The sequence below is a fragment of the Hydra viridissima genome, unplaced genomic scaffold (genome assembly GCF_058129835.1).
Source record: "Hydra viridissima isolate aposymbiotic clone 2 unplaced genomic scaffold, HvirCarnegie_v1 scaffold_11, whole genome shotgun sequence".
Classification (NCBI taxonomy): Eukaryota; Metazoa; Cnidaria; class Hydrozoa; order Anthoathecata; family Hydridae; genus Hydra; species Hydra viridissima.
The window spans coordinates 10,957,501-10,979,165 of NW_028324310.1; the positions used below are offsets into that span (position 1 = coordinate 10,957,501).

The following is a 21,665-nucleotide window of genomic DNA, read 5'->3' on the forward strand; positions in this document are numbered from 1 at the left end:
TAAAATAGCTCAAAGAATTTCATACAGTTCTTGCTTTAAATTTTATCAGAGTGCAATCATTGATATCGGTAATTAGTACTTGAATTTAAAATTTGAAACGTAGTTTGTTTGATTAACTCAGTTTGTTTGACTAAAACATTAAAAAAGAAAAAGAGTCTCGCTCTTGGTGCAAACCAAGGTGCAGTAGAAAACACTTGGTCATACTTCAAAAATTAAAGTCGCCCGATGAGGGACTCGAACCCGCGACCCTCAGATTAAAAGTCTGATGCTCTACCGACTGAGCTAACCGGGCGATATTTAATTTCAAATTATTAAAATATTTATATTATGTTTTTTTTATAACTTTCAAATGAGCATTTGCGTTTTGATTTGCGTTAATAATCATTACGAATAATAACAATTAAGTTAAAAATTCCTATATAAATCTTTTGAAATAAATCGAATTTAAAATAGTTTATATATTTATACCTAAAACGTTATAAGATTCTAGAAAAAAATTGCACAGTGCTGCTATTTTATTGTTATTTTTGAAAAATAACAATTAACTGCCATGCTTACTCTCAAAGTTTCATTTATACAGGACAAAAAGAAAAATCAGAGAACCTGTATTAAGAAAAGTTTCGCTATGCCCTGCATACAATCATAAAAAAAAGGAAAACAATGATGGCAACACAGCAGGTCGATTTTTCAAGCTAATATTCTTAGTCACATTTTAGATAAAATCTCTAACTCCTAAAGTAACTCACAGAAAACACAGAAAACTTTTTATAATTTTATTACTTAGGAATATTCATTAGTTGAAGAAATTTAGGATCTAGCGGAGGAGTTAGTAAAGCGGTTGTATATACTTTTATGTACCCTGGAACCTACACTGAAGATTAACTCCAACTTTCTCAAAGATTTTTATACTTCATGCAAAGTATTTGAGAAAATTTTTACTTGGTATAGAGTATCCTATGAGGTCATAAACTCCTAATCCATATTCACAAGATGGTGAGGAGGAAAAACCTCCCAACTTGGATGTATTGCAAAAAAGCTCAGGATTTCTAAAGTAAATATTTTTTTAAAAACAGAGAGTTCTTTATTACAAAAAACTCTAGAATAAACGCCTCTCGTCCCATTATTGGCTGCTGCATTACAGGGATGTTTGAGGTCAAGTAATTCAAATTTATATATTTTAATTTGAATTCTTTGATAAAAAATATCCTCAGTTTGATATTTAATGTTAGTATTTATAGACTTTCTATTTTTACCTATAATCGTTAAACAAATTTCAAATAAAACTTTGAATGTACAAATGTTTTATAACTAACTATAATTCACATACTTATATCGCCCGGTTAGCTCAGTCGGTAGAGCATCAGACTTTTAATCTGAGGGTCGCGGGTTCGAGTCCCTCATCGGGCGTCTACTTTTGGATAAAATCGTCATGGTTTCCATTTTGTATAAACGTTCACACTTCGTTATTTTTGTTTCATTTTGAACACTAAAACCATAACTTGAAACTTAATTTCTTTTCAGACTCCATTTATGAGTACGATTTTTACAAAAAACTATGCTATAATTATTTAAGAAAGCAAAATCATTAAGGAAGGGGAGTGGACTGACAAGCTTGAAATACGAGTAAAAATATCTATAAAATTTTCATTTCGCTATCAATAAATTTTAATGATTGAAATTTTCCTTCGATAAGACAAATTTGTTACGAATAACGATTTTTTTTTTTTCTACACATTATAGTCATCAGCTTATATAATGAACGATTAATATTTGACAAAATAAATCTATATTTAATACTTTTTTATATCACCGGCAAAGTTTAAATTTTGCATTAAAAGTTTTTTGATTAATTAATGTTTGATATTAAATAATGTATGATATAATGATTCATTAATTAATTTATTACAAAATTTAATTACTTAGATTAATTAAAATTTAAGTAATTTACGCTGTAATCATGGAAAATTGTGACAGATTTAAAGAAGAGGAAGCAACAATGCCCAATAATATAAGTGTGAAAATCTTTCTCTAAATTTAGCATTGCAAAAAATTTCCTAAGAAACCTTATCAGTTTATGCTGCCTTCTAAAAGTTTGGCATACCAGAACATTTAAAGTTGACATTTAAAGAAGTAACAAAACGGAGGTCTTGAGGATACTTCGGATACTCAAGTTTAAAAATGGACTTTCAACTGAATATTGGCTAAAATAGCTATTTAAAACAATCCTGGAATAGTTCTTCATACTCCTGATACTATTATTAGAGCAGCACCAATGGTTCCAGTCAGCAGAATCAAGAGACCTTTTTAAAGTTTTAAAAGACATAAAGGTAACCATCTTTTTAGAAAAAAATACTTTGTTTCATGTCCTTCATCGTCTAGATGATTTTTACAACGTCAATGACAAGAATGTTTGAATTAAATCTGAGTATGAAGAGAAGGAAAAGGTGCAAAAACAGTTAACAAAATAAGTTCATCAAAATTATTCTTAGATAGTTACTTAACTCACATTAGTGCTAATTTATTGAAATAGTGCAAGGATCGGGTAAATCGCATCATTTCCTTTCCTCCTAATTGCATGCACGTTCTGCGTTCTGCAAATGTGCGATACAATAATTTTTGGACCAGCCAAATTAGGATGGAAGAAGGAAGTTTATAATTGGAAAAGAGAAAATGGTTGCAAGGAGGTTAATGAGATTATGCTCAAACTTCCAGAACCAATAAGGCGCCGAACAAAAAGATAATACAAGAAAATTAATTGTGGAATTTTTACATGTGGCGAAGTTTTGGAAAGAAAAAGAAGGAAAAAAAAAAGAAAGAAGAAATGAAAAAGATTTGCGAAGAATGAAAAATACAACAAGAGAAGATTAAATAAACAAAGATGGATAAAAAGAATATGTTGCTAAAAAGTGTGGAAGACCAGCTTATACTCAATAATATGTATTTTATGTTTTTATTGAGATTTTGAATACTTTGAGAAACTAAATTAAAATTTCTTTGATTCTTCTAAGCTAAATGCTCTAAGACCAATTTAACTTGAGTGTTTCTTAAATTTATTGCATATTTTCTTAAAAAGAATTTTTTAACGGCCATTTTTTAAAATATCAGAAAATACAAATTTATCTACCGCAAAAAACATATATACCACAAAGAAATAGATTGGCCTAAATTTGTTAAGCCTGAACTCTATTTTAACATGCCAGTTCGTAACATTAAATATCCGTAAATAACATTGTGTTTTTTCAAGATACATAATTTTTAAATACCTATTTTATTTGATCATATTTTAAATTTCAACGTATATTGTGAAATTTTTCTCATCTTTTCCAGTATAAAAAAGTTTTATCAAACGTAGAAACTGATCAATTAATGTGAGATGTACAATACATTTATTTAGTTGATTTTCAGTGTCTATTTAACCGATGTCTTTTTTTTAAGAGCCTTGTAGATCTAACATGAATTTCTTTTTATGATTAACAGATGTGCAACCCATCTGCATGGAGATTTTGTAACACACATAAAAACCGGAAAAATTAATTTGATTGATATTGATAGTTTAAACTATTTTAATTGGTAGATATAATTATTTGGTGTGTTTTGACGGTCATTCTATATTTCAAAGAAAGTGTTACAAAGAGGACATGATGTTGAAGTATTACAGTCGACCATTAGGAAAGACTCCTAGCCTTTAGGAAAAAAAATCCGTGTTAGTTGATGCGTACGGATATATGAAAATAGCGGCTATCACCAGAGTGCTCTAATTTTTTACCAAACTCGTTAATAAGCAGACATTTCTATCCTCTTGATGCTTTTGTAAGAATTCTTTCTATCCCAAATATTGTAAGTATTGAATTATCGGAATTTACGTTAACCATTCGATAATTCAGAACACTACACGTTTTATATTATAACTTTGAGTAAGTAAATATAATCTTTCGAAATCTGAACGAACGCGGTACAGTTTTTAGCTGAACGACTTTGTGGCAATAATTTCGGCTAAAAAGCTTAAACCGTTGTGATACATAAAAAGTACGCAAAGTTCCTTTCAAAATATTACGATAGAAACACTTTTGAAATATTTTGATAGGAAATTTGCAGAATTCAAGGAAATAATGAGAGCCAGAAAATTTCTCTTTTTTTTTCCAGTAGCGTCGCAACACCTGTTAAACGTAAAAAAAGAAAAAAACAAATCAATTCACGGTTGTTTTGTGTTTTTTTTTTTTTTTTGTTTTTTTTTTCAGAAAAAAGTAATAATGTTATAAATATGTACTTAAAAAAAAAATACAGACAAGATAAAGACCTATTGTTACTTCTTAAACATCAAAAATGTTCTCTACGTCTGAACGCAATGGCGTGAATCGCCCTACTTGCAGGTCAGCAGTTTGAAAATAGATTACTTCAAGTAGACGCTAACAGCTTTTAACAAGCTAAAAACAATTTAAGCGCCAAAAACCTTTGTTTTCAATCATTTAAATTTTTGTAATAGATATTTGTAAACAAATTTAGTTTAATCTTTATAAAAAATCATTTTGTTTTAAAAGTTGAGAAATATGCCTAAGAGTTTGCCCCTATTTTGACACACTTTAATAGAGAATAAGTTAATAACGGTTGTCAAATGCAAAACACAAGTGATGATCGTAAAGGAATCTACCGACTTTTAACTTGTGATTAATCGATTTTAACCTTGTTTTCGTGAGACTTTTCAATTATTTGTTTCGCGGAGTAAATTTCGGAATTTGTTCTGTAAAACAAATCTCTTTTCTAATTTTCTATTATCTTTCTTAAAAATTGATTGTGTTTGTTTCCTTTTTTACATTCCAGCAATTAATCCACATTTAAAGCGCGTCATCGCTGGTAAAAATCTTTAATTCACGAATAGCAATCCAATCTGTTTCGGAGCTCAGAAGTCTAATTCTAAGACATACAGTATTTTGACTAGAAAAGATATCGATATCTATTTCGCTTTTTCTGAAATCTGAAAGGAACTCAAACATGGCGCATTCGGTGTCATAGCTACGCTCCAAAACAGCGTTTGTTAAACAATCGTTCATCATCTTAGTAAGACATGTTTTAATTAAAATTCGTTTCACGGTGACCATATAATTGAACTTGATGGTTAAATAACTACTCTTCAAGTTGGTGGGCGACCAGAACACCCCTCCGCTGTAATAAAGAATCTCAAAGCTATAATCTCCGTGTGCCTTCATATTTGTTGACAGAGAGGCTGAAGGATTCTTATGATTAGACTCTGTATAAAGACTGTTAACTAAAAAAAGGAAGTCTGGAGGCTGCAGCTTTTGCAGAGACAGTGTTAAATACTTGAATTTAGCCATAATTGCATAAATCGATGAATATACACTGGTCCAATAAATGAAAGTTGCGTATCTTTCTAAGTGTCTGGAGTTATACAAACGGGCAACTACTTGAACGGGAGATAGTGCTACCTCTAAATGATTAGGGTTTTCTAATAATACTTTAAGAAACTTTTCTACATTTTTCATAGTGTTATTCTTCGGAAACACAGTTTCATCTGTAAAAAGCATGTAGTCGCTTTGTTGGGAGCAATACCAAAACAGCAATGCCACTAAAATATTAAATTGCGTTCTTTTCTCTACAAAATTAGGATGGTGCAATCGGAAAGCCGGGTCAGCATGTTGTTGAGTAATATGACTTTGCACTACGTTTTTTGGAGCAAAAAACAAGTTTATAAAAATATTTTTCAGTACTTTTTCTTCTTCAAAATATTCTCTGATTTTCTTCAAATCGTTCTCTTGGTATGTAACTATTCCAATGTAAATGATGAAAGATGAGATTTCCGTGTCGTCGTTAATTTGTGTTATCAAACTTAGTAACTGTTTTTTAGCTGAATGAATACTGTTTTTGCTAGGTTCACAAATCATTCCAATGGAGAGTGTCGCTAAAGTAACATCAACATCCAAAAATATTCAAACAAAAAGTTAAAATTTTTTTGTAATATATATATAAATATATGTATATTTTTATATAATTCGTCCGTAATTTATATATATTCTGATAAAACCGTCACAGAATAGCCAGGTTAGTTAGAATAGCTAATCCGATTTCTGTCAGGTACCATAATCTTACTATTTCGTGATACATAATCTTAATGAAACTTGTTATGAAACTCGAAATAGTAAGATTATACCATAATCTTACTATTTCGAGTTTCATAACAAGTATTTAATTTATTACCTCCTGACTCATCTGACTGTTACTAACCTGTTTTCTTTGTCTGAATTGGAAATAAAAAGCTCAAAGACTTAAATGAACTTTCTACGCTTCTCTGTCTTGATGTTTCACATTTACTAATATTAAAATCTAAAATAAATAGGAGTTTGATTATTTTCCAAAAAAAAGAACATTTACATTAAAAAAGTTGCATTTATTGAGTTAACTTCAAATAAAGGGGCACTTACATGTATAAACGATAACTAAAGCAGCAATTATAAAAATGGCCCCTTTTCTTTGACTATTCTTCATTTGGTTTTTAGCGATTTCAAGATATAAGATTTTTTTTTATTTATTTTTTAATTTAAAAAAAAGATAGACCTACTTCGTAAATTTTCTCTTGCGAATATGTAACCATAGAGACACAACTACTAGATAGTAATGTAATTTCCTTCAGATAAAAATTCCAATTTACTTTCTTATAGTTGAAAAAAGTAAATATCTTTTAGGTACTTTTTATAGGTTCAAACAAAAAAATGTTATCATCAGTTAGTAAGTTAATAATACTTTACAGTCGATACTAAGCCTCTGCGTATCGTTTTATTTCTGTATCCTTACCATTCCGATATGATACTGAAAAAAAAGTCATCGGAATGAGAAGAGTTCCGGTATATACCGAAATTTAAACTAACTATAACACCGGTTGAAATTTATTTACCGATATTTGGTCGTAATCATTCCGATGACACTTTTTTTTTCCAATACTATATCGGAATGATAACGATACGGAAAAGAAACGATACGCAGTCTTTTGTTGATACTTAGGTAGAAGCTGAGATAATTTCAACTGATTGTCAAAGGGTTAGGATTTACTTCAAAGAGTAGTATCTTAGGATCACAACTTAGATCTTTAATTCAGTCTATAAAATCGTAAAGGATTCTTATTTCATCGAACCCCGAGTTGCTTTTGAGCCAGATTAAAAACCGGCACTTCTCAATCTAAAAATATTGTTCATATCTACCCGAGATTTTGGATTAGTTCTACTCGAACGCTTTGAATAATCAGGAAATTTATACGTTCAGTCTTTTGTATGATAATCCAACTGTTGTATGTATGTATGTATGTATGTATGTATGTATGTATGTATGTATGTATGTATGTATGTATATTCAAACTGGTTTTTTAAACAGCGCAGCTCAGGTTTTTAAATATTCCATTTACATTTAATACTTACAACCAAATATTTAACTTTAAACGTGAATTTGCTAATACTCAGTCATTAACAAACATTTGCATTGACAACTACGAATCTCATCACAGTGATGAGAGTCCAATTGCCGTCTTCCGACGGGTGGAAAAAAAATATAAAGAACTTGTCAACGTGTATGTATTAATCTAATTTCAAAATGTAAAAAACGTATGCAAAGAATAATTCAGATAAAGAGATTTCGAAAAGATGGATGATGAGAGGCAGATCTAGGATATTGTCATATTTCCCCCCCCCCCCTTTCTTCACCTAGGCTGGTTTTTTCGTATGTTTTATTTTAAACCAGTTATTTTGTCAAATAGGCTTGAAACAAAACTAACCAAACAATTCTGATTATGTATAAAAATAAGAGATTGCGCCAAAGTAATAATTGAAATATACAATTAATATATAACAAATGATATATAATATAGAATTAGATTCATACTAAACAATTAAATGTCTTAAAATAATGTCATATGTTTTTCAAGAGTTAAAAAGTGTAATATATTCATTAAATAAATATTTTCTGCCTAAATTTGAACAACTAAGATATCATATTTTGCAACATCTTCTTTGAAACAGCAACTTCTTTTACTTTGCACACAAGGAAATATTTTTATGTGCAGCTATTGTTAAGTTGAAATAAGCTTATCTTTAATGTTATTTATGCTTGGTTATGTGCATACAAGTATACATTCTCGTGTATCCATGTTACACATATTCAATAAATAAAAATGTACAACAAATGGAAGAAAAAATTCGGTAACACAAATTTTTTTCTATTTCTGAAAAGAATATTTGCTAAATAAAGAATCATACAAATCATTTACAAGTAAAAATGTGCAGAACTCAATGCATTGAACAAATGCAGACAGGAATTCAATCAATGTTCAATCCCATTCACAAGGTGTAAAAAAGATTTGGATGCATAAACATACAAGATATATAAGAGAAACTAAACTCAGGCTTTTGGTGGTACTATAGTAACAGGGATATCAGAATGATGAAGGACATAATCACTAACGCTTCCAACAAAAGTGCGTCTTAGTGAATTTAAACCACGTGATCCCATTACTATGAGATTTGCACCCTCAGAATGTGCTGCCTCTATAATAGCCTCACCCGGTTTACCAGTGCCAACAACAGATTTTTTTGGTATCTACATGAAAGATTACATTAACACAAGAAATGTAGGAATTTTTTAAAACAACAAGTCATAAAAAATTTTAAAGTATACTTACTTGTAAGCCAACCACATCAACAAAAATATTTTTTTTTGATGAGTTAAATATGATGAAATGTAAATATTCAGCATCCTCACTTGTATTTTTAATATAAACATAGTTTAAATAGATGACATGCAACAACAAAAAACACCAAAGATTCTTAAATTACCTTTTTAGATTCGCATGTTATTTCAAATTTTTCAATGAGCTTTGAACTCTTGCTGTTTTCATTTACAATAGCAGTTAACCATTCATCTGATGGCATCACCATAGGCTCTATAAAAGCAGAATGTTGATAAGAAAAAAGATATTGTTTTCTTTCTGCATTTTAAAAATAATTTTGTACTTGATTAAAACCAATAAATATATTATACCTGAAAAACTAAATAATGGAAGTTTTGGTGGAGAACTACAATGTGCCAGAATAACAAAGTCTCCTTCTTTGTATATGTTCTCAACATAAACTAAAAATTTTTACAAAAATTCTTTTTAACTTGCTCATTACTTCAAACAAATAATAATAAAAAAAGAAATAAAAATAAATATCATGTAATATTTCATTACAATATATATATATATATATATATATATATATATATATATATATATATATATATATATATATATATATATATATATATATATATATATATATATATATATATAACCAAAATTGATAGAGCAGCATACACTTGAGTTATTATTCTGAAAAAAGTTACGAACCTAAACTAATTGCTATATATTTAAGAAAAAACTTTGATTTAAAAAAATCTGCATATTGAGGAGAACAGCTTGCTTTTAAATAATTCTGTTAAAATTTTTTGTAAGCATCTATCAAAAGTTATTTTCTAACTGAATTTCTACATGATAAAAAGTATATCAATTTAACCTCACTTTTATTACGATGAAAAAGTGACTTAAATGTTTGAAGCGTTGCAAAGTTTAATTGATGTTAAATTTTGCTGCTATGTTAAAGTTTGATTTACAAAATTATTATAACAAATTAGTGTAATAATCTAAACTTGTTTTTTTAGCATTCATATTTTATATTCATATTATTCATAAGCTTCTTTTCTCTTAATCACTATACAGCCATAAAAATGCAACAAAAAAGCTCTTTTATAGTTAAAAAGTTCTTTTATAAACATTTGCTTCATTATTGATAATCTATTTTGATTGAAATTTATATATAAAAAAAATAAATAAATAAAATATATTTACTTTGATCAAAAGATAGGATTTTAGGACTAAAGAAATATCAAAAATGCTTAATCCGAATTTTTTAAAATGCATTTAAAATGTTATAAAACTGCAGGTCAGTGGATTAAATAATCTTTTATTACTTTTAACTTTTACTATTTCACACTTGAAAATACATTTCTTAGTCAAATCCCAGTTTTGACAAAATTTCAATTTGAAAGCTGGAATGTTTTAAAGCAAAAAAACTTGCAAAGACATACAAAAGTAACTGAAATTAAGATATTTTAAGCTACTTCCAATTAAAGATCTAATTTTAGCTTGATACTTGATGTTAAATGTGTTATTGATTTTTTTTTCTTTTTTCTATTTTACTTCTATTTTGATGAAAAAATTACATTTATTTTAATAAAAAATTAACTTATTAAAAATAAACCATGAATTCAAAGATTTCTTAGAATTGATAATATGAAACATTCAGTTGATTAAGTTTTAATAGGTTAGCTTATTATAAAAATAATTTTTTAAAAGTAACATTTGCATAAAAAAGAAATTCTATTTTTTTATCACTCCTTTTTTAATATTTATTTAGATTGTAATTAGCCATTTAAATAAACAACATAACATAATGAGTATTTAGTGTTAATTTTTTCTTTTGTTGATTGCAAAAAAAATTTTAAAAATCATTTGAGTGTAAAAAATTCAAAAACACATTTGAGTATTTTTTTATTTATAATTAGGTAAAGCTCTTTTAATTTCATTTTGCTTTGATGTTAAATACTTCTATCTAAAGATAACCATTTCTTTGCAGATTAATTATTGTTTTGATTAAATTTCTACACAATTTTACAACCAAAGATTTCCCTTTGGCATTAATAAATTGTCATACTATAATTATGTATTACATTTTAACTGATTATTCCCAAAGATACATTAGCAGATAAACTGTTTGTTTATGTTTTATTACCTTTAATAATAATCTAGATGGCTAAGTTGAGCATAACACAAATTAGTTATAATAAAAGAATTTTTAAAAAATGATGGATGTTTTACAACTTCCCTGTCACACATCTTCTATAATTAAAAATCGTTTATTTGTATTTTTATAACAAAGACTTACAATCGAAAGCCTTTTCAGAGTATTCACTACCATCAATTGCAATTAGGATTTTTCTGATAGCCATTTTTCTTTTCTGATCAAATGTGTACGAAGGTGGGTTCTAACGACAAAGTTTAAAACTAACGCCTTAAAAATACCTTCAGCTTGTTTTTTAAGTTCTTCTTCATTGTTCTTAAACCTCCTACACTGGTGATTTCAAAAATCAGCGGCTTTTTTACAATAGTAATTTTTACAATAATAAATCTTGTAAACTATTAATTTCAAATCTTGCTATAAAACTGAAAAAGTTGCTCCAGAATATTTGCCGCAAATATTCATACTTTGGATATAACTTTCGATTGTTTTAAATACCCGAGCACGCTTTTGTTTTAAAGAAAAGCTTCTCTTAAAGAAACAGAAGTTTTTCTACAGAGAACTTGCGTTTAACAAGCATAATCTCATGACTTATTTATAAAGCCGCATATAGAAGAAGCATTAATTCAAATACACAAGTTCAACAAAAGCACCCAATTAATGTGTTCTTAAAATTATTATTAGGTATTTATTATAGCTTTATCGTCGAACTTGATAGAGTCAAGCAGATATATTAACAGTCATTAAAAGAGTATGCTTTGAGTCATTTATATTCATACCTTTAGATTAACAAAATTTTTGTAACCTATTTTGAAAAAGGCAACTGCATCATCTTGATGCTAAAGAAGTTTACGTGTACGAACGATGACTTTTAAACTGCTTAAAGATAAAAAAAATTATCATAAAAACCTCAGTTTTTTTTATACGTTTTATTTCGAAGGGCTCTCTAAAGCGTTGAGAATTCTTAATTTAATAATACTGATTATTAATAAAACTGCACCGTTTTCTTAACTCATAGTTTTAATTAGATTAACAATAGGAATTAAGGGAACGGTGCAGTTACCACGACGAGTTTGTAACCTCACTCCTGGATTGTTGGCAAAATTACTCTGTGTTTTAAAAGTAAAGATATTATTATAAGTAAATATATTAATATATATTATCATTTCGCTTATAAAGAGCATGAGCGTTATCTAACGAATAAAAACTTTGATAAGTTGATGTCAGCAGATTTTGCTCACCAATCTATTATACAAATTTTACTAAGTACATTAATAAAGTTGAGTTGTGAAACCAAAAAAACTCCCAGAGGACTAAACACCCCCAACCTGGCTATAAGTTTTACAATAATGACGTAATTGCACACCTTGCAGCTATCTTTTTTCTTTTATCGGTCTCGTAGAGATTGACAAGCGAAATATGTTTCTTTACAGATAATTTCAAAACTCTAAATCATCCTATTCCAATACACAACATAGCACAAAACAAAAACCCCATAGAGGTCTATAAAAGTTCCATCAATGAAAACCAAAGAGCATAAATGCAGTTAAAACGTAATAAAATTTATATAAATGTATGTCATGGTAAGAATAATGTATTAATGCAATGAAATACTGAGAAAAGAAAGAAAATTTTACGAAAAACCTGATTAAATATTAATCAAAAAAATTTAAATGTCGCTCCAAAACTTCTTTAATTATTTAAAATTCTAATACTAAATAAACAAAATATGTTAACAAAAAATTCCTTTTTTTGATGATTTAGAATTATACTCTCAAGGAGCAATCAAATGAAGGTTGAACGAAATTTAATTTAAAAAAAAAAAAAAAAAAAAGGAAAAAAGGAAAAAAGAACTCTTTTATCTTTCGTGTTAAGGGGCGGTCCAGTAATTCACAATTACTTGACCAAATCGTAATTTCTACGTACTCCTCCCCTTTTTTTTTTCCTAATCAACTTTCTGTGTTTTTAAAAAAACCTTTCATACAATTTGTTTTTGAGACCACCTCGAGTTTATCAATATATCAACGTAGGTTATCGATAAAGTATCTATAGAAAAAGAAAGATAAGTGTTGATGATAAAAAAAAAATCATCAATAGACTACTTTAAAACTATTTTAAGTGCTCAAAGGCTTTTACGCTGCAACGGATGTATCAAGCACAAAAGAAAACAAGTAGAAACTATAAAATAATAAAAATTTATTTTGAATCGTAATTTATCTTGATGACGTAAATTTTAATATTACTCATTAGGTTGTGTTTTTTAGCCCCCCCCCCCCCCTTTAGCTATAATATCTTGCTTTAGTGCTGTTACATTATGAAATGCAAGAAAAACGGGTATAAATTCATGTGAACAAAAAAAAAAAAACAGATATAAATTCCATGTAAACAAAAAAAAAACGTATTTCTCTAATGTAACATTTGTAATGGTGAATTGTTTAAACTGATATAACACAGAATGAATGGAACTAAACACTCAAAACAAATCATAAAACAAAACTAAAAATCCGGTTTCTACTTAAAAAAAACGTGAAAAAGTTGTAAACAAAATTAATCATTTTAAAATAATTAATTTTGTTTACAACTTTTTCACGTTTTCTTTAAGTAGAAACCGGATTTTTAGTTTTGAGTTTTTTGAGAGAAACTTTCTGTAAGAATCAGGCAAGGCTCAATAGTGACCCTCTTCAAAAACACTAACTTTTTTACATGTTGTTGATATTCACACTAGAAGCTCAATTCCAAAATTTTTACAGAAAATATTCATTGGTTCTCTAGATATTAGATGTCAAATTTTGTCTAAATTTTTAGAAATATTGACTAAATGGTGCCGTAAGCATTTTTAAACTTAAAAAAAGTACAAACTAAATACTTTAAATTAGGAATCGCACTTGATTATTGTTTATTGGCTAGCTTAGACTTATTTATAATTAGATAAAACAAAGACTTTGGCCAGTCTAAATATCATGCATCAAAAGTACGCAAAAATTTATTTTTAGTCTTTTTGAATCTTCGTTTTCATCTAAAGCCGCGAGAATCCCATATTTTTTTTTTTTTTAGTTATAAATCTTCAACTAATTAATTACCTTAAAATATAAAAAAAAATATGGGCAAGTAAAGGCTTAATCACAAAATCCAACTCAAAAATGAAAGTTTAGTCATTTGGCGCATTTTTCGTGACCACATAATGGCTAAAGCCTTGGGTTTACAAGAAATAGTAGAAGAGAAACGTGAACATTGTTCTTTTAATAATCAGATAGAAAAATAATAGTTGTGGGGCATGCGCATATTTGATAGTTATTCAAAAAAACATCCATGTTGTTTTACAGTTAATTTCTTAACTTATTTTTTAAGCTCATTTGTTCATTAATTTGTTAGCTTCTTCAAAATCATTTGTTGCTAAGAAGTAATTCAGCTATCTGAAAGTATTAAAACAAATTTTAAAAAATTTATGAATAACATAATAAAACATAATACTTCTATAATAAATAATGATTTGAATTTTAACATTGTTATCAATATTATTAGCTTTTAACTTTTTAGTTTTTCGTTTACCTCTGCAATAACTCCTGTATACCATTGATTTTTGTGAACAATTGCCACCCAATCATCTTTCTTCCATATAACAGAAAGTTCAGTTGCAAATTTATGTATTTCTTCTTGATATTTCTCGGCTTCTTCATCTTCAAATTCATTGTTATCATTTTCTTCAATAGTCGGTGCAGTCAATTTTCCAATTCTTAATAGATTACTCCATCTAGAAAACAAAGATCTTATTTGTTGGCTTGAAACGAACTCATCCGCGGTAAGATATTTTCTTATCAGTGTATTAACTTCTTCTGGTGACATCTTCTTTCCTGTATTTTCTTCATTTATGAAGTTTCCATAAAGTAGTTTTTTCTGCTTTATGGAAAAACGAAACGTCTTTCTTGTTGGTAATGCCCAACCTAACTTTTTGAACTTTTGAGAGTATATATTGTTTATTGGGGTAGGTGTGGTTTTAACCGATGCGGTTATACAATTTGAATGAACTTGCAAATTTGCTTTCATCTTTTCAGTGTAAATCTTTTTTACTTTATCTAAAGAAGAAAATTCTTCAGATCTTTTGTGCTGCCCTATCAACATATGTCCCTCTAACTCGATAATTGTTTTAAAATATTTCATACAACCTGTCTCCTGGCAAAAATGTAGTGTATTTAAGTCATAATTTCTTTTCTTATTTTTTCCCTGAGTTTTTCGCTGAAAGTTTCCTTCAGTACTTGTGAATGGAGCAATCAATTCAATTGATGTTTCAACTGAAAGGTTGTTGTATAGCACTTTAACTCCTTCTCCAATTTCATAGTATCGCCACAAAGTCATGTAGTCTTCTTGGAACTCATAGGAGTGGTAGTTGCTTATATTTGAAATTTTAGGACCAGTTAAAGTAACATTCTCAATTTTTGCAACGCTAACCATTGCGTTTTTGATGCCATATCCGTATTTCACTGCTTTTGCAACATCTTCTGCTGTTACTATGTCATTGCCAGCGTCTACATAACTTCTCAATATTGTTTTAGCGGATGCACTTTCCCTATCGCATTGGTCTTTTCCACAGCAAGGCTCATTAAAGTCGTACTGTAGAAGTTTAAAGTTCTTATTTTTGCAGAGCTTGTACATAGATTCGACTGAATAATTAGCATGATAACAGTTAGCATTATCTGACTTCGCAAAAATATTTACTATTTCTGGCTCATCTAGGCGAAGCTGATTTAGAACTGATTCAGCAATAGAGATAACAGAGGAAACACCTTGATCGCATCGATACACAATTGTTAGGTAAACGTGTTTTTTGTGCATCGATACACAATTGTTAGGTAAACGTGTTTTTTTGTAAAAAAAACATCTATGTGCATACTGATGCGTTTCTTTTCAAAGTAGTCCTTCTGGTCCTCTCGAAATTACATGGGCAATGTTTTTTGTGAATAGTCTTTCAACAAAAATGCTGATTTGTCATCTAGTTGTTTATATGCATCACTCTTTGCTTTTTTTTTGCTGTGCATCTCTTAGTAAGTGCTTCATATACTCTGTGATGCTGCTTATTAAAACTTTAATGTCATATAATACTTTATCACCAACATTATTTTCATTTCCTATTTAGTTGACTTGATATAAAACTTCAAATAATTCGTTGCATTCATAGCATACAGAATCATTCAAAATGCAACATGATTGCAATTTAATGTTTTCAGGATCAGAAATCATCAATATTAAGTATATGTTATTTTTTAGATAATAAGCAATAACCCATAGGTATTTTTTATAAATAAGATAGGTTAAAGGTCAGTACTCATTTTTAAAAATCAAATTTTCCTGTAAACCCAAGGCTTTAGTCATTATGAGGTCACAAAAAAAAGTGCTAAATGACTAAACTTTCATTTTTGAGTTGGATTTTGCGACTAAGTCTTTACTTGCCCATATGTTTTTTTATATTATAAAGTACTTAACTAGTTGAAGATTTATAATTAAAAAATACAATTATGGAATATTCACGACTTTGGATGAAAACGAAGATCAAAAATGACAAAAAAATCATTTTTCGCGTATTTTGAAGCATAATATTTAGACAAGGAAAAATATTTTATTTACCTGTTTTGTTAACTTTTGGTCTAAAATAGCCAATAAACAATAATCAAGTGAAATTGGTATTTGGTAGCAAATATTTTGTTCTATTTTCAAGTTTAAAAATGCACTTGATTACATTTGGTCAATATTTCTATAAATTTATTCAAACTTTGAAATCCAATATCTAGAGAACCAATGAATATTTAAAAAAAAAAACTTTGGAACTGCGCTTCCAGTATGAATAGCAACAACATATTAAAAAATTAGCAAATTTTGAGGAGGGTCACTCTAAAAAAGTTGTATTTTTGCCTGATTCTTACAGAAAGCCTCTCAAAAGAAAAAAGTTTTTGTTTGAGTTAAGTTTAAAAACTTAACTCAAATGAAAAAACAGCAACTCTTCTCAAGAAGTTTTAGATGAAGCGTTTCTGAAAAAATGTCGAGATTTTGCAATGAAATTTTCCAAAGAACCGTCAAGACCTATACTAAGCTTCGAAACTCAACTTAAATCGAATTAGAAGTGTGATATGAGATTTGGTTCGAGCCTATTCTCTAATTTTCTGGGAAAATTACTTAAAATTGCTCTTGCAACTGAAATCATGAAAATCCGTTTAGCGTTTTTTTTTTAACGAAGGAGTTAAAAAAATTATGCGCCATTTGTGCTGAAATTTAAAAAAGATCTTTTATTTACAAAAAACTAATTACCGAAGTTTTGAACCGTCAACTCTTATTAGAAACTAAACTAAAAATGAGAACTTAATGATTAGCTATTTACTTAGACAAATAAATATCACTCAAAATGAAGTTATCTGTGCTAAATCATTAAAACACTTCAGACATTAAAGTATTTATTTTTGGCATTGAGTGTCAATTGCTGTTAAAAACCAGTTAAATTAATAAATGGATTAAATGTTAAACAGTCGGTGTAATTTTTTTTTTGTATGAAAGTCTAACAAAGGATTTTTGAGCGCTTTTACTTATATTTCAATTTTAAGGAACAAAAAAATAAAACGCTTGGAAATATAGGGTAAAGTAGTGTATTGAAATAGACTCTAAGTATTAAGTTACTAATTTTATGAATTAGTTTTTTTATCAAATTTAAAAATTATATATCATTCCAAAGACTCAACATTTCATGTCGATGAACTCGATAATATGCTGCTCAACTATGTGTACTTTCAAAGAAATTGTAGATTTTTATAGACTGTAGAGAAATTCTTTAAATCTTTGAGATGTGGAGTTTGATAATTTTCTTAAACAGCCATGGACTATTTTTTGAAATCTCTAAGTACCTAAATGTATTTGGCAGCGAAAACTCGATGCTTAAATTCCTGGAAAAGCAGCTCAAAGCTCTCTGTTTTTTTTTTAAAAAAATTGTAATTATTTCCTTTCAAACAATGCTGCCCTTGGCAGGATACTCTGCAGATCTTAGACTGACATTGGTTGACAAACTGTAGCTCACACCTTCTTTTCAAATAAATATTTTAAAAGCATTTGCTTTCAAACAAAATTATTTTAAAACAAGTACCTAACAGAATATGTAAACCACAAATATTTACATTTTCTTGTATTTTTGTGTTTTCGTTGCCTGGTAATTAGGGGTGGTGAGAGGGGTGGATGAACAACATTTGTGTACTTTTAATTTTTTAGATTTTGTACCAGCAGTCTGCATAAAAGTACTAAAGTATAATGGTCAACTTCTTGAAAGTGAGGAGATGAGGTTATGCAAAATGGACAAGGGTGATTTGATGATGGTCAATATAAAAGTTTTGTGCGACACTAATGTTTTGTAAACTATTCTTATTTGACACCAGCATCAATATACTAAAAATCTGAGTATGCTCCATTTCTCTTAGTTACCTATCTCGAACAACGAAATTCCGGGGCACTCCATTAAAATAAGTTGTTTCTCCCTAGGCCTCCAATAAAATAAGTTGTTTTTTACATTTTTGGACGCTGCTAATTTTTCACTATTCTTGTTAATGTCTTGCTCAATGGACGGAAAGTTGTTTACATTAGTCCGTATGCTCCACGTAGCTAATCAAAATGCTAATTAAAAAAAGAATTCTGACTCCTAATTTTCAGCTCCCCGCTATTACAGCGATGGTAAATATTTGCTTTATATCTGGTTAATTACAAAATTAATTTTTTTCATTAAATGATGGAAACTAACTTTTATTATTTTCTCATTTTTTATTTGTTTTTAGCTTTTCAATTTATTTTTCTAATATTCCATCAGTCACTGATCTTAATACAGTTTCTGAGCCAAAGAAGTATGCACACTTAATTTCAAACAAATCATAAACGATTGTGACACATGATTATTCAAAACATTTTAATCCTATAATTACAGGACGTTGTATCTTTTGAAGAGACGTTTCAATTCAGATAAGAGAGAATAAAAATCCGCATCAAAATGACGAATCTTATGACGAAATCACAGCCATTTGTGTCGGCCCAGCAGAAACGCGGCGAATTCCCTCGTATAACTGGTCACTATGAGCTTAACAGTGCGAAATTCTAAATTCATATTAGTGCTCCCTAGACTTCAGGGAACACAGGTTCTACTAACCTGATAAACCTGGTATTCATATGTCACTACAACGTATTGAAATATCAAAAAAGAGCAAGCTAAAGAGCCAAAAAAATTAGAGTTAAGTCAAAAAAACAAAATTTTTACGGACATATAAAGAGCTACAATAATATTTTACCAGATCATTGGTACAGTATAAGATAACGCAAGTGAAAAAAGTCGAAAGGGACTATGGTGTTGATATTGACCCTGTATACTATTACTTACCGATATCAGTTGCAATAGCTATTTTTTAAACTATTGTTTAAGTTTGTATAAAAATGATATAAGGGTTCTTTGCCTAATTCTGTTTGAATCTTCAATTTTATTAGCAGCTGCTTTGTAGTAACCTTTGAGGTGAAACTTCAACCCAAAGTTAGTACAAAGTTAACGATAGCACGATCTCAATAGTACAAAGCTACTATGATAGCACTATCGCAGTACCTATTTTTACCGTAGGGTTAAAGCATAACGAGAAAGTACGGTTCCACGTGATATAGTACTGTCTCACGTGGTTTTAATGACACAACATGTGTCTTTCTAAGTCATTAGAAAATCTATTCTTCTCAGCCGTTTTAAACAATTTTATGTTAACTAATTTTTAGGATAACATTTTTTTTTTGAAGAAAGATGCATTGAAAAGCTAATATTTTCAAATCCAATTGAATAACTTTTGGAATAAATTGTTATTGATGCCTAATTAATTTAATTTCTCTTTTCACGATTGAACAATAAAACAAGCTTACTTTTATAGAATTCAACATTATGAAAATATACTTCAAAACATTATGAAAATATACTTCAAAACATTATGAAAATATACTTCAAAACATTATGAAAATATACTTCAAAACAAAAAATTAAATAGTAGTAACAATTGTTAAAAGAAGAAGAAGAAGAAAATGAAGAAGAAGATGGTGATGATGATGAAAAGAAAAAGGCTTACCTTAATGTTGTATTCTTTAGTACTTTGTCAAGATCATCATGATTATATCCGTCTTTCCCACATAATTAACATGAGTTGCTTGAATATAATATCTTTTTGAACATTTGTTGCATGGTCATAAATACAGTTCGATACGAACCGTCGTTCGAAATTATAGTTATGAATGCTATATTTATTTACTGGACAATATTTGGCACAATATCCAAATTCTTAAAATTTCAAATATATTGACTTAAGTGCTTTTTTAAAAAATATTATTTTATAATATATATATATATATATATATATATATATATATATATATATATATATATATATATATATATATATACATATAATTATTTTACATATATAGAATTTCAATTTAAAAAATGAAATACAAATCCTTTCTTTAACGTGTTAGAAAAATTCCAATCCGACTATTTACTTGCGTGTTGACATTTTTTTCGTACGCTCTTTAAAATTATAATCCAAATGAACGTTATTTACTTCAAACTTTTTGTAACGCATTGTAATATTTTAATCAGATTGTTACTGCAGTGCTAACGTTTTCTGGCGCCCTGTTGGTTTTTTATTATACCTCATGCTGCTCTTTTATAATAAAAAAAACTATTTTGTGATAGTTTCGTTGTATTTGTCACTACTTCCCAAAAGATTCAGCAAGCTTTAAATTTTGATTGATTTATAAAAACTTAGTTTTCGTTTATTGAGTTGTCGTTTTTAAAAGTTAATGGTTGTTAATGTTTACATAAATAACTTAGATTCAGATATAGTTTAAACTGTTCAATCTGAGGTTTCTTGTTCGTTAAGACGCCATTGCCGCGCAAGCGATAACCGCTTAACAGGAACATGAGTTACAAGAACCTCTTAACAAGAATTTGATGAGAGGAGCTACGAGGATGAAATAGAGATGATTGTCGGTGTTTTTAGAATCTTTTTGTCAAAGATTAATCCCATAATTTTATGATGTTGAAATGCGCGCAACGCAGTCTTCAAAACGAAAGTTAAAATCATGAGGTCACAGTTTTTGAAGCTTAACAGTTAAATGACGTCATTTCATAAGAATGTTGTGTTATATATAACTTTATGAGCGTTGATCAATATGCGTAGTTCTCATCGCACGTCTGTCTGTGTGGCCAGTATGTCAAAATTGGATTTTGTCTGCATGCGTAACTTACGTGCGTTAGAATGCTATACTAGTATGAATGTTAAACTACTCAACAATTTTCAACTGATGACTTTATTTGCATTTCTTTTTACACTTTTATTCACATAACGAATTAAACTTTCATTTATTTCCATCTTTCACTTTACGCAAACGATGATAATCGATTTTCATTACGTAATTCACCTTTTTTTGGCTTTTAATTACCAAACCTCTTTTTCTTTTAAAAGTGACGACTACTTAGTATACGATATAGATTTAATGATGGTACCTCTAACTATTTTTAAAAATATATAACTAAGAGCTGATGGGTGATTTCTTTTTCCCTCTAATGATCTTTGGTGATTTCTTTTCGGCTCTCTTAGACTGGTTTTCTGTTGAATATTTTATGAAATTTATGCTTTTTGAGCCAACATTTTAACTTAATGAGGATGGAGTCAGATTGTTTTGTGCATAGGTTTTCTTGTTTTAAAATTTATTTAAATTATGAATGTAATATCCTGTTCATGCAAATAATAAAACAGTTTAATCTTAGCTTTTAGTCTAAAATCCCATCAT

At 28.6% G+C, this 21,665-nt stretch overlaps 3 protein-coding genes and 2 non-coding genes across 7 annotated transcripts; 1 reads left to right on the forward strand and 4 right to left on the reverse strand.

Moving 5' to 3' along the window:
• Window positions 1-219: 219 nt before the first annotated feature.
• Window positions 220-292, reverse strand: Trnak-uuu (transfer RNA lysine (anticodon UUU)). Its single transcript has one exon. It is a non-coding gene; the product is annotated as a tRNA-Lys (tRNA).
• A 1,042-nt stretch (window positions 293-1,334) lies between these two features.
• Trnak-uuu (transfer RNA lysine (anticodon UUU)) lies at window positions 1,335-1,407 on the forward strand. Its single transcript has one exon. It is a non-coding gene; the product is annotated as a tRNA-Lys (tRNA).
• Window positions 1,408-4,208: 2,801 nt separating this feature from the next.
• LOC145196067 (alpha-1,3-mannosyl-glycoprotein 4-beta-N-acetylglucosaminyltransferase C-like) lies at window positions 4,209-6,644 on the reverse strand. 2 transcript variants are annotated; one of them, XM_090066952.1, is made up of 3 exons: window positions 6,435-6,594; window positions 6,238-6,336; window positions 4,209-5,914 (listed from the first exon to the last, which is right to left on the reverse strand). In XM_090066952.1, the coding sequence occupies exons 1-3, from the start codon at window positions 6,496-6,498 to the stop codon at window positions 4,833-4,835; spliced, it is 1,245 nt and encodes a 414-aa protein (XP_089923078.1). In that variant the 5' UTR covers window positions 6,499-6,594; the 3' UTR covers window positions 4,209-4,832. The 2 variants fall into 2 exon arrangements, with proteins under 2 accessions (XP_089923078.1, XP_089923079.1); XM_090066953.1 differs by having other exon boundaries at window positions 4,289-5,914; window positions 6,572-6,644.
• A 1,555-nt stretch (window positions 6,645-8,199) lies between these two features.
• Window positions 8,200-20,182, reverse strand: LOC145196065 (uncharacterized). Of its 2 annotated transcripts, none has more exons than XM_090067263.1 (4): window positions 19,943-20,182; window positions 9,037-9,126; window positions 8,832-8,938; window positions 8,200-8,595 (listed from the first exon to the last, which is right to left on the reverse strand). In XM_090067263.1, exons 3-4 carry the CDS (start codon window positions 8,931-8,933, stop codon window positions 8,398-8,400), a joined length of 300 nt encoding a protein of 99 aa, XP_089923389.1. In that variant the 5' UTR covers window positions 8,934-8,938; window positions 9,037-9,126; window positions 19,943-20,182; the 3' UTR covers window positions 8,200-8,397. The 2 variants fall into 2 exon arrangements, with proteins under 2 accessions (XP_089923389.1, XP_089923388.1); XM_090067262.1 differs by lacking the exon at window positions 19,943-20,182 and adding an exon at window positions 10,980-11,398.
• Window positions 13,997-19,929, reverse strand: LOC149882144 (uncharacterized). Its single transcript, XM_090067261.1, has one exon. The coding sequence runs from the start codon at window positions 15,660-15,662 to the stop codon at window positions 14,358-14,360; it is 1,305 nt and encodes a 434-aa protein (XP_089923387.1). The 5' UTR covers window positions 15,663-19,929; the 3' UTR covers window positions 13,997-14,357.
• Window positions 20,183-21,665: the final 1,483 nt, after the last annotated feature.

Excerpts from the sequence above, each read along its gene's own strand:
- LOC145196067 (XM_090066952.1), bottom strand. The coding sequence starts at position 6,498 with ATGAAGAATAGTCAAAGAAAAGGGGCCATTTTTATAATTGCTGCTTTA. Across the intron at positions 6,337-6,434 it reads TTTAGTTATCGTTTATACAT|ATTTTAATATTAGTAAATGT; the intron begins GTAAGTGCCCCT and ends TATTTATTTTAG. Across the intron at positions 5,915-6,237 it reads AATTCAGACAAAGAAAACAG|CGACACTCTCCATTGGAATG; the intron begins GTTAGTAACAGT and ends ATGTTACTTTAG.
- LOC145196065 (XM_090067262.1), bottom strand. The coding sequence starts at position 11,043 with ATGGCTATCAGAAAAATCCTAATTGCAATTGATGGTAGTGAATACTCT. Across the intron at positions 8,939-9,036 it reads TCCATTATTTAGTTTTTCAG|AGCCTATGGTGATGCCATCA; the intron begins GTATAATATATT and ends CTGCTTTTATAG. Across the intron at positions 8,596-8,831 it reads TAACATGCGAATCTAAAAAG|ATACCAAAAAAATCTGTTGT; the intron begins GTAATTTAAGAA and ends TCTTTCATGTAG.
- LOC149882144 (XM_090067261.1), bottom strand. The coding sequence starts at position 15,662 with ATGCACAAAAAACACGTTTACCTAACAATTGTGTATCGATGCGATCAA.